Source organism: Podarcis raffonei, chromosome 2 (genome assembly GCF_027172205.1).
Source record: "Podarcis raffonei isolate rPodRaf1 chromosome 2, rPodRaf1.pri, whole genome shotgun sequence".
In the NCBI taxonomy this organism is placed as follows: Eukaryota; Metazoa; Chordata; class Lepidosauria; order Squamata; family Lacertidae; genus Podarcis; species Podarcis raffonei.
Window position 1 is genome coordinate 63,567,644 of NC_070603.1, and position 11,286 is coordinate 63,578,929.

At 43.9% G+C, this 11,286-nt stretch overlaps 1 protein-coding gene across 1 annotated transcript; it reads right to left on the reverse strand.

Moving 5' to 3' along the window:
• Positions 1–2,931: 2,931 nt before the first annotated feature.
• On the reverse strand, positions 2,932–8,452 carry RPS14 (ribosomal protein S14). The gene is made up of 5 exons (XM_053377026.1): positions 8,326–8,452; positions 5,577–5,727; positions 4,775–4,936; positions 3,663–3,739; positions 2,932–3,040 (listed from the first exon to the last, which is right to left on the reverse strand). Exons 2-5 carry the CDS (start codon positions 5,723–5,725, stop codon positions 2,973–2,975), a joined length of 456 nt encoding a protein of 151 aa, XP_053233001.1. The 5' UTR covers positions 5,726–5,727; positions 8,326–8,452; the 3' UTR covers positions 2,932–2,972.
• Positions 8,453–11,286: the final 2,834 nt, after the last annotated feature.

Below are 11,286 nucleotides of genomic sequence, written 5' to 3' on the forward strand. Positions count from 1 at the left end.
ACATGAATCCTTCAAGATCAAAAGGAAATAGGAGTTCTGCCCTGTAACAATCCTGTGCTGAAGGTGTACAAGAATATACATTCTTTTTATTTCTAGCTGCATTCTTTTTATATCTAGCTGCTTCTGGTAGAAATTTTAGCAGCTCACCTTTTTTAAAATGACCTGTTTGCTTAGGAAGCATTGGAACACAACTGCTAAACAAGCTACTGCTCTCTCATAACAAAGGCAGAAGTACAGCTTGAGCCTTTTGTGAAGCATTTTCTACCTAGCAACTCTAAACATCAGGAAGTAGCCAATTTCTGATTGGCTAGAATACTGGTTATCATTTCCCCTTTTCTATTTCTTAAGGTTTCCACATAAAACCACAAAAGAAAATGAGGAAGAAAGTATTTATTTCCAAGTTCCTTTTCCACGAAATGATGAACAAAAAGAGATCATGAAAATGGAAGACATTTCAAGAATGAGTTAGCAGTCATTAATCCAGGGACCAGGGGAATAAGGGCTGGTAGGCAGAATGAGGATTTTGGGTTTCATGAAAAAGCTTGTTTTGTTGGCATCTGTCTGTCTCAAGAGACAATGTTGTGTACTTCGGGGGCGAAGTCAAACTGCTGCATTAGCAGCACCCAAGTGACCTGTCTGGGCTGCAAGCCTGGGCTGTGTGTGTGAGGTTGTGGGCTGCCCAGAAGACCACTTTCTTGACCTCGCTGATAGCGGAGCAATACATCTGTCAAGTGGCGGCGTACAATGTGCCATCCAACCACCTTAGGGGCTCCACTCCATACTTATGTAGGGTTTACTCCAGGCTTCCTCAACCTCGGCCCTCCATGTTTTGAGACTACAATTCCCATCATCCCCGACCACTGGTCCTGCTAGCTAGGCATCATGGGAGTTGTAGGCTAAAAAAAAAACCTCTGGAGGGCTGAGGTTGAGGAAGCCTGGTTTACTCCTTAGCCTTTTTTTCTCTCAATGACGTCCTACAAAACAGTGGAGCCATTTATTTATTATTGCATTATTAATACCAAGGAGATAAGCATTGCTTCAAGTGTCAAAATAACTTGACTGCCCTTAGGTACAGGGCAGCAGCTCAATTTGGAGAGAAGGCAGTGCCATTTGCTGTACTGCCTCAGGCAGTAAAATGTTTTGGGCTTGCTCTGAGAATACGCTTTTGCCCCTTGCATATTCTCATCAGCCTAAATACAGAGCCTAAATACAGAAGTAGACCTCAGCTACATGCAAGGTCCTGTGACATTTTATGTATTGTTTCTCCCGAGTCAGGAAGAAACTAGCCTGCCACCAAAACCATGCTGCGGAACCAAAACCTGTTTTGAAGAAAACGCTTAAAACACTCAGAACTGTACAGCCCATAATATAAAAAGGGAAATAACCCTAGGCAGAGGTACAGTCCAAAATGGCGATAGCTCCTTTCTGCTTTTACAGGCCATTTGGTTATCAATAATATTGTTGCTACAACTTGGACAGTTGGTATCCAGAAAAGGTCCAGCATTCATTTGGCATGATGGAACTAGAGAGACTATTGAACCAGGCATGGCCTGACTGAAATAATAATGTAATGATTTATTATTTATACCCTGTCCATCTGGCTGGGTTTTCCCAGCCACTCTGGGCAGCTCCCAACAGATTAAAAACACGCTAAAGCATCAAACGTTTAAAACTTCCCTAAGTAATGCTGCAACAATTTTTAAATATTATTTTCTAAGTTCTTGCTCTGAAAGCCTCCATCTTCAGACACCAAGGGGTAGTAGCCTGAGATATGCCCTATTCTAGAGTGGCTCCTGGCCTGTGGAGTACCAATCCTAATTTTCGATGTAAAGTTAAAACTTATTTGCCTGGGATTTTAATTAAGTTTAATTTTAGTACCATGATTTATTTTTTAAAAAACAAAACCCTGCTGCTTTCTCGTTTCATGCCTGTTTATATTAATGCAATTAGTTTCTGAACAGTTTTGTGCCTGTTTTAGTGGAAGCTGCCTTGTGAATTTTTAGCAAAATTAAAAGACAGGATATAAATAAGTGCAGTGTTAATAAGAATGTGAGCTATGACAAAGTCCTTATTTTTGCTGGTGCTCATTCCAGTACTATTTAAACCAACCCCGTGGAGAATTTGCACAGGTAAACACTTCTCACACAATTGCTTCTCCCTACTTCTTGACAAAAAGACAAATACTGCAATGCTATCCACTTACATGGGAGTAAATGTCATTGAAAGCAGCGAGTTATTTCTGAGAAAACAAGCTTGGGATTTCTGTGCAGCAATAATGCAATGTAAATGAAAATTCTCAATTCAGATCCACAGCTCTACCATGGTAAATCTGTATTGACGATCTGCATGTGACAATGCACCAGTGAATACAAAATAATCTGAAATAATGAAAAGCTAAGGTGCATCTAAAAAGGCAGATGGGGAAGAATCAAATTATTCCTTTCATACAGATTTAAATGTTTTTCTAAATGGATCCCTGAAAGGTGTATGTGGCAAGTTAAGATGAGTCCAGAATTCTGTTATACAAAATCAAAAGAACACATTGCTAGCCTATTGCATCTAAAACCAAACAGTGCTTTGGGGGAAGTGGCTGTCCAGGGTTGTGTGTGTTTTTTTAAAAGTTCAATCTATATATGGAATTGAGATGCTTTGTCTCTACTTTTATCCACCACCTTCAAAATTGTCCTTAGACTGTAGCAAGATTTTTTTATTTTTGCTAAGTAGTATTGAGTAGCTTCATAGAAAAATAACTCAGTGGAAAAGTGATACAACAGAAATCCCGTGGAAGCTGTTAATGCACAGAAAAACTCCCCCAAAGAGTCTGCTTTTCATGTAAGTAATTAGTGAGAAAAGGTCCAACTCAAGGATGTACTTCTAAGGACACCAGCGGTGACTAGAGTTGTATAAGAAAAGAACAAATGAGAGCAGAGGTTTATTGGAAAGCTTTAATGATGAAAGATAACAGCTACTGTTTACAGACGGCGACCACGGCGACCACCCTTTCTGCGAGTGCTGTCTGACGGGATAGGGGTGACATCCTCTGTGGAGAGAAATAAGGATTTCACATTCAGAAGACTTTCTTGCATACACAGGTCCCACAAACATACAAAACCCTCTAAGTCACTTTTCATATGGTAAATGAAACAATTTTCCAATGCAGAAGGCTGGTGGTCAAAATCTAACACTAAGAACCCAATTTACTGCAGGATCGTAAGTCAGACTGAGAAGCTGGACTTCCAATTTACAGCAACTGTATTTTAGGATGTGAAAGTCCAAGTTCAGACAAGTCTGCAGAGGCTTTAGGACTTCCACTTTACTTAATTAAGAAGGGACGACACAACTACCAGGGGAAAACATTTCAGAATACCATGGTTGTTACCAAAATGCAGCTTAGAACCAGTTTCAATTCTTTCTAACTAAAGGTCACAACTACCTGATGTTGGGACATCTCCTTGTCTAATCTGCAATATTTCTGTACTTCATATCTTAAACTCAGCACCTTTAGCATGTACCCCACAATCTTGAAAAGCGTTATCACGGGAAACTAAGAGGGTTTGTTTAACACCTGAGTAAGAATGGGACATTAAGAAACAGCCGTTTTCTAAAAGAGATGGTTTCCAAGGAGATGCATTCTTCAAATGCATCTTTGGTTGACAACTCACCAATGCGCCCTATCTTCATGCCAGATCGAGCCAGAGCTCTGAGGGCTGACTGGGCTCCAGGCCCAGGAGTCTTTGTTCTGCAAAGGAAAAAAATGAGGAACTACATGAAGCAGATAAGCATTTACTAATTATCTCTGATGTCCAGTCGGTCTCCACTGCATTTGTTTATATATACTGGATGGTTCTATAATAATTCATATGGAGGGAATAAACTGGTGACAAAGACCAATATGGGACAAGCAGGGAGATAAAATGGCAGTTCAACTTCAAGCTTTTGGTCTAGTGGCAAATAGGGCTCTTACTGTATTTTTATAAAAGCCATGTCATGTTCAGCTAACTTCATAGGCTCACCTTTATGCTGGAATCTGAAGGAAAGAGTGTAATGGAGGCATTTTATATTAACCAGCAGGGTTTTGTTTTTTTCTTCAATTCAGACATTTAATCTACTGGGAATGCCAATCAGTTTCTGTGATTCATGAAATTATGTTCTTTTTTTTGTCTTGGGTGCCTGCTACCCCTTGGGAATTATCCTTGCCATAATCCATGTGGATTCTCAAGATATCTCTGCTGCATGCCTTTTCTACCCTATGCAGAACTGAGAAGGCTTCCCTCTTTTTTGCTTCTGACTGCAAGGCCTATGTCTAATGGGCATAGAATATCTCTGTTCTATTAAGGGAAATACATAGAAGCATTCAAAAGAAGTGGCTATATTAGGGTTGTCATATTTCAAAAAGAAAAAACCAGAACACCCCGAGGCTATATTAGCTGCAACCTGATCTCACTGACAAATAATGTGGACAATACTTTTTATAAGATCATGGTAGTCCAAACTGCAACTTAGTCCATCTAAATGCAAAGCTTATTTAGGTAAGAGAAAAACAACAAAATATAAGCCAACCAATATATGCATTCAGTGCCAAGAGGGTATCCTCTCTGCTCCCCCCCCCCCGGTCTACAGAATGCTACAAAATTATATATACGGTAACGTTCTCATATGGTATTCCTGCATAATGTAGACTGTTAAGAGGTGAATGCTGAATGCCTTAGATACTAATTAGTATCTGATTAATTACATTTTATAAACTCTGTGTGGGAGAGAATGACAGACATACCTATTTCCACCTGTAGCCCGCAACTTGATGTGAAGGGCGGTGATTCCCAGCTCCTTGCATCTCTGAGCTACATCCTGGGCAGCCAGCATAGCAGCATAAGGAGAAGACTCGTCCCTGTCAGCCTTCACTTTCATGCCACCAGTTACTCGGCAGATTGTTTCCCTGAGAAAGAAGGAACAGAGAGATTATTTGAGGAACCCCAAGTCTAGTCTCACTTTCACAGGAGATACGAAGTTACAGGGTAAGCAGATAAATTGTATTCTTGGCTTCTTTGCCAAATTGTTTTTAAAATATGGAAGCAACAACTTCCAAACCTTACCGCATCTACTGCTGCCCACAAGTCCTAAATCCTAGCAGACAAGACACAGAACCAGTCACACAAAATTTAGCTTTCCCTTATGTCCCCACTTACTCCAGTATGCCTGAACAGCTTATAGCAGGTCATGGGGAACTGGTGGCCCTCCATTGTGTTGGATTCTAACTCCCACAAGCACCAGCCAGGCAGCATAGCCAATGGTATTTGTAGTTCAGAAACACCTGGAGGCCCACATTGTTTCCTGAGTCCTGACTTACATGATTTTAAACTAAGAGAACCTTTCTGTACCAATGTGAGTGTGTGTCTTGATTTCTGCATTTGATCAAGGGTCTGCCTGTGATGTCCAGCACTATATGTCCAGTAGATGCATTTAGGAGAATTGAGGTGTAAAAGTTTACCAAACGTCATAGACCAACATTTCCCCCCCCCAATAAGTCTTTCATTTTAAAAACATGTTAAAGCAGTCACGAACAGGTGCCTACTCACTTGCCAGACAGGTCAGTTACATGGACAAAAGTGTCATTGAAGGAAGCGAAGATGTGGCAGACTCCAAACACATTCTCTCCTTCAGCCACCTGTGGTCCCAGACTGATAACTTGTTCTTCCTTCTTTTCCTTGCCCTTACGAGGTGCCATTTCTGTTATAAGAAAACAACAACAAATTATGGAGGATATGGAAGGCCTTAAAGTACTGTCTCTTTGAAGGGATCTACTTATAAACCTTTATTAAATTAAGATTCCAAGGCAAGGAAAGCAAGTAGTTCAGACCCAAGTTGCAAGCTATTTTAATAAGCAGCTACATGGGGCTAGTTCACAGCCCTTTTTGCAGCTCTGTGAACAGAAAATCCTTTCTGTAGTGATGCCAACTTCCAGCTCAGTCAGGCTGTACAGCAGCCTTCACCAACCTAGTGCCCTACAACACCCAGCAGCCCCAGCCAGCATGGTTGTGCTGTATGGGGCAGAAGGGAATCTTAGTCCAAAACACCTTGGCAAAGGTTGCAACAGAAGCACCTGTGTCTGAAGTTCCAGCTTCTAACTGCACCTCACTCCCAGCAACATCCACTCACCCTTGCAGCAACCCAGCTTTTCCTTGCCTCAGAAAACAATGAAATCACTGCATCAGGTACTTCTCTCACACACATATATAAATCCGAGGGGAAGATAAAGGACATCAATAGCACCATAGTTTACTAAGTTCACAGTCTTGATTAAGAAATATGCAATATATTAACTAGCAGGAACAGCATCGTGAGACCAACAACAACCAGAATTGGGAGTTCCTGGAACACAAAACTTGTGCTAATTTGCACTGAACTTTTTTCAACATATTTTAATAATTCTCTTCATAAAACAGGGCATAGAAGCCAAATGACTTAACATAATGCTCTCCACTTTCTTTTCAAAATTATTTCAGGCCTATTAAATGAACTTCCCTTCTGTATGAGTGTGCAACACTCAGCATTTCAGCGAAATGTGTTGCTTCCACACTAATTATACTAGCTAGCAGGTTACAAAAATTAAAAACCTGCCTGAATGACTTGCGCAGGAAGAATAATGCTAATCAAACAGCACACATTACCACAATCACACCCCTATAGGAAAAATCCTGCACTCCTCAATCAGGTATGCTTAGGCCTATAGCATGATACATTTCCCAGCATCATACATGTGGCAAGATCCCCACTGCTCTTATCTGTAATATTTAGCAATATATATTCCACAGACAATCCATCAAGAAGATGGAGAAGGGGCAAATGGACCCTCAGCACTTAAGTACTTCTAAACAAAAGGGTATGTAAAAAACAGATATGTATCTTACAGCAGAGAAACCCTCCAGTCACTACATTCAACATTCAAATAAAGGGGATTATAGGCAGAATGTATGGAAACCTAGATGGCAGCGATTTTGCAGAGACAAGAATACAGCATGGCTAGTCAACATGGTAACCTCCAGATGCTTTGTACTACAACTCCCATCAACCTCAGCTTGCATGATAAGGAGCATTAGGAGGTGGAGCACAAAGTGTCTAGATGGCAGCACATTGGCTATCACTGGAATATGGAAGCAGCTTTAGCATACTTAAAAAACAAAATAAACCATGTTCCTAGCCCAAGTGACTGCAGAAGTAATCCTGAAAACTTTTTCAGGTCTGGCTGAGAATTCTCATGGCCATAGAGAATATATTAATCTATGCCATTACTATGATTTACTGTTCTCATGGTTAGAAAAGAAGGGTTAGCTGTCTCTCCTATGTACAAAGCTCAACCTGCCCCCCCATCTAGAACACAAAAATTCATTCTATAATTAAGAAGTACTGTGGTTACGATCGGTTTAAGCAAATAATCTCCGAACACTGAACAATCCAAAAAGAGCATGCACACATACAACAGTATGTGTGTGGCATTCCAGGTGAAAAGAACCAAGCACATTTCGCTCTCTAAAGCACAACTGATTTCCAGAAGTCAGTCCTACGGAATTGAAGGCAAACTACTGCTAGGTAAGTGGGCTTTAGGATTGCAGCCTTTGAGGTGGAAACTTTAAAAATAGGGCTATTAAGGGCTGCAATCCTGCAGAGCTGGGCCGTGTACTGTATGTAACCTTGCAGATGCAGACGACTTCGTGATGTATGGATCTTTTTTCTCTCAATGTAACAGGACGGCCTGAAAACACAAACATGATGCCAGACCATCTCTGATCTCACAAGGCCGCAATCAGACCCAGAAAGTTCACTTCCTAGGGATGAGGGAATTTGTGAGTTGAAACAACCTGCAGCTACTAAGTAAAGAAGCTTTTCCCACGTCAAACCATCTCAAAAGGAAGGGAGCCAGCCTGCCTACCGGAGAGCAGACTCAGCCAGAGGCCCAAGCGGCGGCCCTGGGGGAACCTCTCAGCCTCGTCCACCTTGGCCTTAATGAGAACCACAACGGCCTACATCACGGAAAGCGACTCAAGCTACTGCTTCGCCTCTTAATAAAGCAAGAGGCGCGCAACTGAAACAAAAGGCGGAAAGGCGGGCTGCGCTACGAGGCTCCATCCCCGCTTTGCCCAGCCGCGCTCCTTCCCACTGCGGTGCTGCCTACCCCCGCGGACCCCGGGGGCACCAGGCCCTCCCCTCCGCCGCCCTCCCCGTGCAGCCGGCGGAGGAGAGGCCAAGCAAGCCGCAGACAAATTCGGGGAGAGCCGGGTCCCCGAGGATGGGGGTGGATGGAAGTTACCCCCCTCTCTCGACACTTACTCGCACGTCTCCGCAGGCAGCAACCAACACCGGAAAGGAAGAGGCGGGCGTCGCGGGGGTCAGAGGTCACCTCGCTTCACCCGGAAGCGATACGGCTGACAAAGGCGGATCACTTCCTCGAAACACAATCCGGCTTAATCTTTAAATGCAGATACACACACACACGGAATTTGATCGATTGGGGAAGTGATGGAAGATAGAAAAAAAGGGGGGGGGAAAGGAAAAATAAGGCAGCAGTCGGAAAGACCTATTCCAAAATGGCGAGGGGGTAGTGATGGAAACCCTCACTAAAGATGGCGAAGCCTAGATAAAGTCCTTTCCTCAAGATGTCGGGCGGCGGCTCTGACGTCAGCGCGTTCCACCCCAGCCGCGCACACAAAACGGGGGTGCGTTGTCCTCGCCTTTTGCGAGTGTCCGTGGCGAAGATGGAGGCTGCGGGGAAGGAAGGCGGGAACTGGAGCATTTATATAAACTTCAACATATTTGAAAAGGGCAGACGCAGATCGTTCATTGATTCCTCGCTGTGCGCGAGCGCAGCTCAGGTCCCTGTTGGGGAGCCGCTTCCTCTGCGCCGGCCTTTCTCCGCGAGGAGAGGACCGCGCTTGCTCTCCCTTGGTTCAAAGGGAGCGCGCCTTTCTCTTGACGCTCGGATGTGGCTGGCCCCGTTTTCCCAGTGCCGAAATGTGCTGGCTCAGCAAGTGTTTTGTCTGTGCCGAAACCCAGTCCTGAGTTTCTCTGCCCATCGGATGAAGTGCTTCTGCTGAGGGTTGCTTAGGCTCCGAAAGCAATGTTTAATTGCATATACAGCATTACTTAGAAAAATGGTTGCGGCAATTACAATCGAAATGGCTACAACCGGGGGTCCCATTTCTGCAATAACCAAAGTGTAGTTTTCCCAGAAGGTGGGAAACCTATTCAGAGATCAGAGCTTTTCTTCCCCACAGCTGGTATCAGCATTTATTATTTGCAAAAGTGCTTATATGATGGAGGTTAGAGGGTAGGGTTGCCATATTACATATTTCAAAAAGTGAGTGAAGTTGAACTTGTTTTGGGTTGTGTGCCAAAAAGCTGTCGAACCATTGAGAATATCTGTACCTGGCCCTACAACCAATTTCCTTTTCTGCGATGGAGACCATTTGCCAGTGGTAGGCAAACAAAGGCCTGGGGGCCGGATCTGGCCCAAACGCCTTCTCAGTCCGGCCCACGGATGGTCTGGGAATCGGCATGTTTTTACATGAGTAGAATGTGTACTTTTGTTTAAAGTGCATCTCTGGGTTATTTGTGGGGCACAGGAATCCGTTCACCCCCCCCCCAAAAAAAAATATAGTCCGGCCCACTACATGGTCTGAGGGACAGTGGACCAGCCCCCTGCTGAAAAGGTTTGCTGACCCCTGCCCTTTGCGCTAGTGGTAGAATATTGTACTGACAGAGCAATCCATATCCCTTTTATGTTGGGCTGGTGGTGGTGGGGCAGTGTCTCTCTGGTGGAGATCTCCCTTGCCTGCCTACCAAGAAATGGGGCTTTCTAGAGGTGGGGCTGAATGTTCTCTGGATCTTTTGGAATGTGAGTTGACCATGCTGCCATCATGTGGCAGGGTTGAGTGAGCTGGGCCCAGTCTCTGCCTGCACCCTTCAGCTGGGATGCTCAGCAGAGCTATGAAAGTGACAATGACCCTGCTGCTCTGTAAAGCCCCACCATGCTGGGTGGGTGGAAGTGTTAGGATTGCTCCCAAAGAAGGGCCTGTGGCTTTCCTAATATGGTGCTGACACAGTCTATTAATTTACCTCCAGAAAATTGCCAGTTATAGCAGAACGTTTGGCCCTCCAGATGTTGCTGCACATACCACTGGCTATGAAAGTTGTAGTTCAGCAACATCTGGAGGACCAAAGTTCCCCATAGCTGAGTTAAAGGAATGACCTAACCTAAAGCGTGTGGGCTGTATCCAACTAAGCGCTTCTCAGACCTATTGAAATTAATGCATGTGACTTAATTTAGGTATTTAATTTTAAGAGGTCTACCCTGAGTAGAAAAGAGTTGGATGCAACCCTGTGATTTTCATAATATCACTGGTTTGACAATTGTACAGATGCTGAAAGACAGGCAGACAAACAGAAAAAAGTTTAATTTTTATTTGTATTCATTGCAGAAGCAAAACATGGTTAAAAAATAGTATTGCCCCAAACTGCACTAGTTTTGATTGATTGCATTTTGTTGTTTACGCATGTATGGCTTTCATTTTTGATGCATTTTGTCAGCTATCCTGTGTACATGGCTTCCATTGCATACAATACAGCTAACTTGCATGTGTTGTTTGGATTGGTCATAGTTTGTCAGCTGTGTACTTGTATAGGATTCATAGGATAGAGTTAGCTGTGTCAATGAAGCAGTGTTTGCTTCTGTACAAAATACATGATGTACCGTACTTTTCGCACCATTACACTCAGTTTTTTTCGCCTAAAAGGTAAAGGGGAATGTGTATGCGTGTTATGGAGCGAATGCAGGCAGGAGGAACCGCTCTTGCTGGCTGTTCGGCAGCCTCTCTTCCTCCGCTTGGCTGGCTGAGAAGCCGGCAACAGCTGAGCAACAGCTGAGTGTCGGGAGACAGCCTCTCTTCCTCCTGTCTGCCTGCTCTATGGCTTTTTGGCGAGGTGGGAGAAGGGAGGCAGCTCGGAAGCCAGCAAGAGCTGCACGCAGAGTGTAAAAGCCAAGGTGGGGAAAGGGAGACAGCCTCTCTTTCTCAGTGTCTGCCTGCTCTATGGCTCTCCCTTACACAAATGTAAGCGCCTCTTACTCTGCTTTCTTTACAATGAGCCGGAAGAAGGGACAAAGAGGGCATCCCCTTCTGTCCCTCCCCCAGCACCTCACCGGTAAATTCAAAGAAAGCGGCTTACAAGGCTCGTGTCCCTGAGTCTCCTCCTCCTCTTTTTGCTCTGGTTCAAGGCAAGGCAGCTCCACAAATG

Coding starts and splice junctions, on each gene's coding strand:
- RPS14 (XM_053377026.1), bottom strand. CDS start 5,725: ATGGCACCTCGTAAGGGCAAGGAAAAGAAGGAAGAACAAGTTATCAGT. Junction 3,740..4,774: donor CGGGCTACAGGTGGAAATAG/GTATGTCTGTCA, acceptor TTTCCTTTGCAG/AACAAAGACTCCTGGGCCTG. Junction 3,041..3,662: donor CATGAAGATAGGGCGCATTG/GTGAGTTGTCAA, acceptor TTCTCTCCACAG/AGGATGTCACCCCTATCCCG.